The 4,996-nt window shown below is 42.6% G+C and overlaps 1 protein-coding gene across 1 annotated transcript; it reads right to left on the reverse strand.

Annotated features, from left to right (window-relative positions):
- Positions 1 to 953: 953 nt before the first annotated feature.
- On the reverse strand, positions 954 to 4,551 carry LOC126547879 (uncharacterized). The gene is made up of 3 exons (XM_050195905.2): positions 4,444 to 4,551; positions 1,731 to 2,136; positions 954 to 1,092 (listed from the first exon to the last, which is right to left on the reverse strand). The coding sequence occupies exons 1-2, from the start codon at positions 4,453 to 4,455 to the stop codon at positions 1,759 to 1,761; spliced, it is 390 nt and encodes a 129-aa protein (XP_050051862.1). The 5' UTR covers positions 4,456 to 4,551; the 3' UTR covers positions 954 to 1,092; positions 1,731 to 1,758.
- Between the last annotated feature and the right edge of the window lie 445 nt (positions 4,552 to 4,996).

The following is a 4,996-nucleotide window of genomic DNA, read 5'->3' on the forward strand; positions in this document are numbered from 1 at the left end:
AAAATGTTTTCCTCTTTTTTTCATCTGTTATATGTCAAATAATACGTAAAGCAATCTTCAAGCCTTGATATCACAGAATGAATCACTAGAGACGGTATACTTGCATTAGTGACTTCACGAAATTGATTTTAAATTACTTAAAATATAACCATTCGCTCAAATATTTAAACTACGAGCTTAATGTATGAAATTAAGTTGCATTTTGTTGTTGCTTTTCTCCAGATGTACATCTGCAACTACTACTTGCTTGCATCGCATTTTGTTCATCTAATTCAACCAGCTCCGCGCGGCATTCTCTCTAGAACAGTAAGTGCGAGGTTATTCTCGCTGTGGCGCCAACTACGTAGGCTTGTACTCGAGGTATAAAAGCATATCCGACGTGTTTACATTGTAACTTCGGGTCTAAAAATGTTAATATAACTGGAATGTTTGCTTGCTTGCGTCCTGGGTTGGTGCAGTAAGGAAAGATGAATAGTTTCGGCATTTCACGTGCTTGGTTAATGTTTGAAATTTTATTGAAGGCCTAAGCCAACGAGATGAAAACTTGTTGCCTTCAGGCTAAAGATTCCGGTTCACCTAATTCGCTCACCGTCCTAACACCCTCTTATCGCTTCAGTTATTGTGGGCATAAAACACAAGGTCTCACTTCACTAAATGAAAGTTTACCTATGTCTAAGAAAAATAGTCTCAGCTAAATTACATCCGAAACTTTATTCTTACGCCGTATACCTAGGATGAGTTAGAGTGGTGTTACTATCGCCTCATTCTTTTTTCGGCCTACTTGCCGCAACAATCTTTTGTTTCCTGGAATTAAACTGAAAGGATTTTGCAAAATGTTACGCATGCTACAAAGAGTCTCACTCTTGATTGAGATCACCTCTGAGCCGTCGTGCTAAAATAAGTTACGAATGCGCAATTTCTTGTGAATGCCAAATAATACACCATGAAACAAATTTCTTCTTTTAATAAATATGTTTATTCACTGCGATGTCTTCGTACTGGCTCCTAGTGCAGATTTCTGACTTAGATCGAAGATTTTTCAGTGTTGCGTTCTTTCTAGTCGAAAGCGCCGGTCCGTTCGTGCCATTCATTCTGAAATTAGAAAGAGAGCGTTATCTAGAGGTCACGAGTAAAAATACAACACTGTATCGCATACTTAAAGGTGAGAATTTATACTGCATAAAGCATTGTTAATCATAGTGTCGTCGCATTACTAGCGCACCTACTGGTCCTTTCTTCAGTGGGGCACAGCATTGAAATATTTTTTCTTTTATTTTACCCGACAATCTACCGTTCGTGTGAGGGGCACCATGGCTTGTACAATGAAGGTCAATTTTATGGAGCCCAAGCTCACGTACGTTGCTGCCTATGTACATGATGTCCTACGCACGTACGTTGCCAGGTAGTCTGCGGAGCATTGCACCAGACGAGAAAAGCACCGACCGTTTTGAAGTTTCTTAATGATAGAGAACTGCCTTAACGACGCTACTAAAGGAAGGTGCTTATGGTCTGATTTTACATGGAATCGCAGTTGTGCGCGCGCATTTGTCATCACGCTAGTTCGTTAAGCCAGCATGTCGGCATGACCTTCTAGCATCAAATTTTGTACTAATATACCAGAGCTTTCACAAAAAGTATGAATAATGAACGAAAGCAAAAACAGTCGACAGGTTCAATTAGCTTATCAAGTACAACATCTGATTTTAAAGCAATGGAGCCAAAATGCTAACCTTTGGTGAGTGAAGATTAGTTGACAGTTCAGCCGAGGTAGCTGCCGCCGGAAGAGTGGCGCTGTCCGCCAGAGCCGAAGGCGTTGTTGTGGTGGCGGTTGCCGTAGCTACCCTGGCCGAACTGGCGGTTGTGGCCGGCGTTCTGGTTCAGGCCGAAGGACTCGCGGTCTCCGTAGGTGGCTGCGTTGCCGTAGTCGCGGCGGTTAGAGCCGCCGACGTTGTAGCCGAAGCCTCCCTGTCCGTAACGGTTGCCCTGGCTGCCGACACCGAAGCTACCGCCGCGGTTGAAGCCGCTGCCGTAGGCGCCGCCGCCATATCCGATGCGGCCTTCAACGTCATCCTTCTTCTCCTCAGCGGGAGCGGCGACAGCCAGTCCCAAAAGAGCCAACGTGGCGGCAAAGGCGAACTGCACACGCACGCGCGAAAGTTAGCAAGCAAGAGTCATGGGAACGTCAAGCTCCCAACAGCAACAACAAAAAAGAAAGAAAAATCAACAATCCGCCAACAAGGCCCACAATCTGCATTAAAGGCTTAACACCTCACTGACGAAGCACAATATAATATATATAATTTAAATGAAAAGGGGTATGTTAGATGTAATCTTTCCTTGTGGGCTCTGAAGAGGGGAAGCCAGAGTGCAATATCAGTCGGCAGAGCAAGGGCCAAAAATATCCTGCGTGTATCGAGCGCGAAAGTAGGATTACATTCGGAAAGTCGATTAATTCGCATTGCGTCAACGAAGATTTTCTTAATTTTTTCTTCTTGTTCCCTAAAGTTGCATTGAGATGTCATCCACAGTGAGCCTTCCTTAACAAAATTTAGGCTCTAACTATCCAACAGACGCATTTTCTATTCCTCAAATACTAAGGATAAGGGGGGGGGGGAGGGGGGAAAGGTTCGAAAGACATTTGCACAGCTTCAGATCAGTTATCTCTTCTTATGACTCTTTTCCGCGTCTTTTTCTTTTGCTGTTATACTCTGTGCTACCGCAGGTGTTCTCGCCTAGGTGGTAATTACACCCAGTCGAAAGAATGCCATTTACAATATCGATCAGTGCTCTGTCAAACATCTTTCTAAATAAAGTAAGCCAGATGCTGTTTTCAATACTCTTTATAATGTTGGTTTTCATGTTCTGATCTTGGCCTTCATTCAGGCAGACAAAAAAAATTATCTACAAAATAATGGTTGCCTGACATGTTTTCCTGCGTAAGTTAAGAGGAAGCTTTAGCTCGGGCTCAACTCCGACGCGGCCTATTCAAATACATGTAAAAATGCAAAAACGTTTTTCTGAGATAACCCCTGGACCGATTTTAATGAAATTTGTTGCATTTGAGAGAGAAAGTTAAATTCTAGTGACTGTTGGAAGCGGAATTTTGATTTAGGGCTTGAAATTTGTCAAAAGGATTTTCGAAAATTCAGACGTTTGAAAAAAATACAAGCACGAAGTTTACAAGCTAATAGCTCTGCATCAAGAACAGATATCGCGATTCTGTAAACGGCATCCGTTAGACCATTCAAAGCGGACAAATTTGATATGTCAGTTTACATCTTACGTGAATTTGTTACGTTGTTTACAAAGGTTCTGCAAAAGTTGTAGTTACACTTTACTCCATTTTTTGAGGCTCATGTGTAACATATCAATTTTGTCCGCTTTAGATGTGCTATCAGGTACAATTCACAGAATTGCGATATCATTTTTTCTTGCTGAGTTACGGAGTTGTAAACTTGATAGTTTCGTTTTCTGAAAATTTGCGATTTTTGCCAAATTTTTATAAAGATTGGACGACCTAAATCGAAAATTCGAAACAAACAGTCACTAGATTTTAAGCTTTTCTTTTAAATGCAGCAAACCCCGTCAAATTTGGTGCAGTGGTTGCCGAGAAAAACTAATTCTCCTTTTACATGTATTTAGATAGGAGCACCCGAGCTAAAGCTTCCTCTTAATCGCGCCTAGCAACTCGAAGAGCACGAATCGGTCCCGTACTTTTTATTTGTCTCAGTCAGGATAATATCACCCTTATCCGCCACACAGCACCCATTAAAAACGCTGCCTTCACTTGTAAAAATACAATTCCTCTAGCTCCATTTTATTAAGTTACTACCACTCTCCGGACCATGCGACTGATTCTAGTTATAATGTAGGCGGGACGCCTGTCATGCGCATTACCCAAAAATCATTGGTTTGAGGGAAATTGTCGTGTATCATTGTACAAGAGTCCTCCTGGCTTTCTCCTAGATTACCAAAATTAATATCAGTACAAAAAGGCACTGCACAAAGACCTAGGAAATAACCGTTTTTAAGAATTAGCGACCGGCGAACTTGCTGCCAAACGCACAAGCCGATTGCACTGTAATACAAATTTGAAAACACTCGCACTTGCTCATGTGCAAACTCTGGTTATAGAAAACACAGAGCTATTGCATAGATACAAAAGTCAATAGCGCATGAGTTTTGTATCAGTGCAAACCTCTGCCATTAAGTTGGAATAACTGAATATTGAGCTGAATATTTTTTCCCGTATCGAGGAAATATCTGTTAAGAGATTCAGAGAAGAGAAGATTCAGAAAAAAGAGAAGAGAAGAAAAAACACTTTCAAAACAAAAAGCCATTGTTCTTTTTTACAACAGAATAGCACGCATCAATCAGTTACTCGTCGCGGCACACAAGAAGTAAGTAGGGTATGAACGTCCATGAAAGCGAAAATCCACTTACAATGGTCTTCATGATTTTCGGATAGAAAATGATATGGGGCTGCTGGGCTACCTCGCTGCGATCAAATGACTCGATGGCTCTTCTCCTTCAACCTGTTGCTCTTTTTATAACAGTGGACAAGCCGAAGACAGGATGTGTACGCGAGCGTGGAAGTTGGGAAAGAGGGGGGGATTTTTCCGCACCCTCGCGTCGCCCGGTCTGTCAGCGCGATACCACGGCGTCCGCTTGGCAGGTGCAATAACCCTCTGCTCTTCCAGTGGGTTTCGAGAAAAAAAAGCAGGATAAAAAAATGAAATTAGGGATGGGACGTCCCGCAAACGGCGGTAATGGCAATCGCGTTCTGTGGCGATGCCACAAATTTTCGGAGAGGCACAAAAGAAGCGGCGAGTGAGTTTCCAGCCGAGTACACGTGCGGGCAGAGCGAATGGCATCGCTCTGCGAGATTACGGCGGGTAAGCAAACGCGGACGTTTCAAGCATAATGAATCGTATGCCTTCGTTGCGCAACCTCACAAGGTAAGAATAAAGAAAGAAATGTAAAAAAAGCTACTGGC

Source organism: Dermacentor andersoni, chromosome 1 (assembly GCF_023375885.2).
Source record: "Dermacentor andersoni chromosome 1, qqDerAnde1_hic_scaffold, whole genome shotgun sequence".
NCBI classification, from domain to species: domain Eukaryota; kingdom Metazoa; phylum Arthropoda; class Arachnida; order Ixodida; family Ixodidae; genus Dermacentor; species Dermacentor andersoni.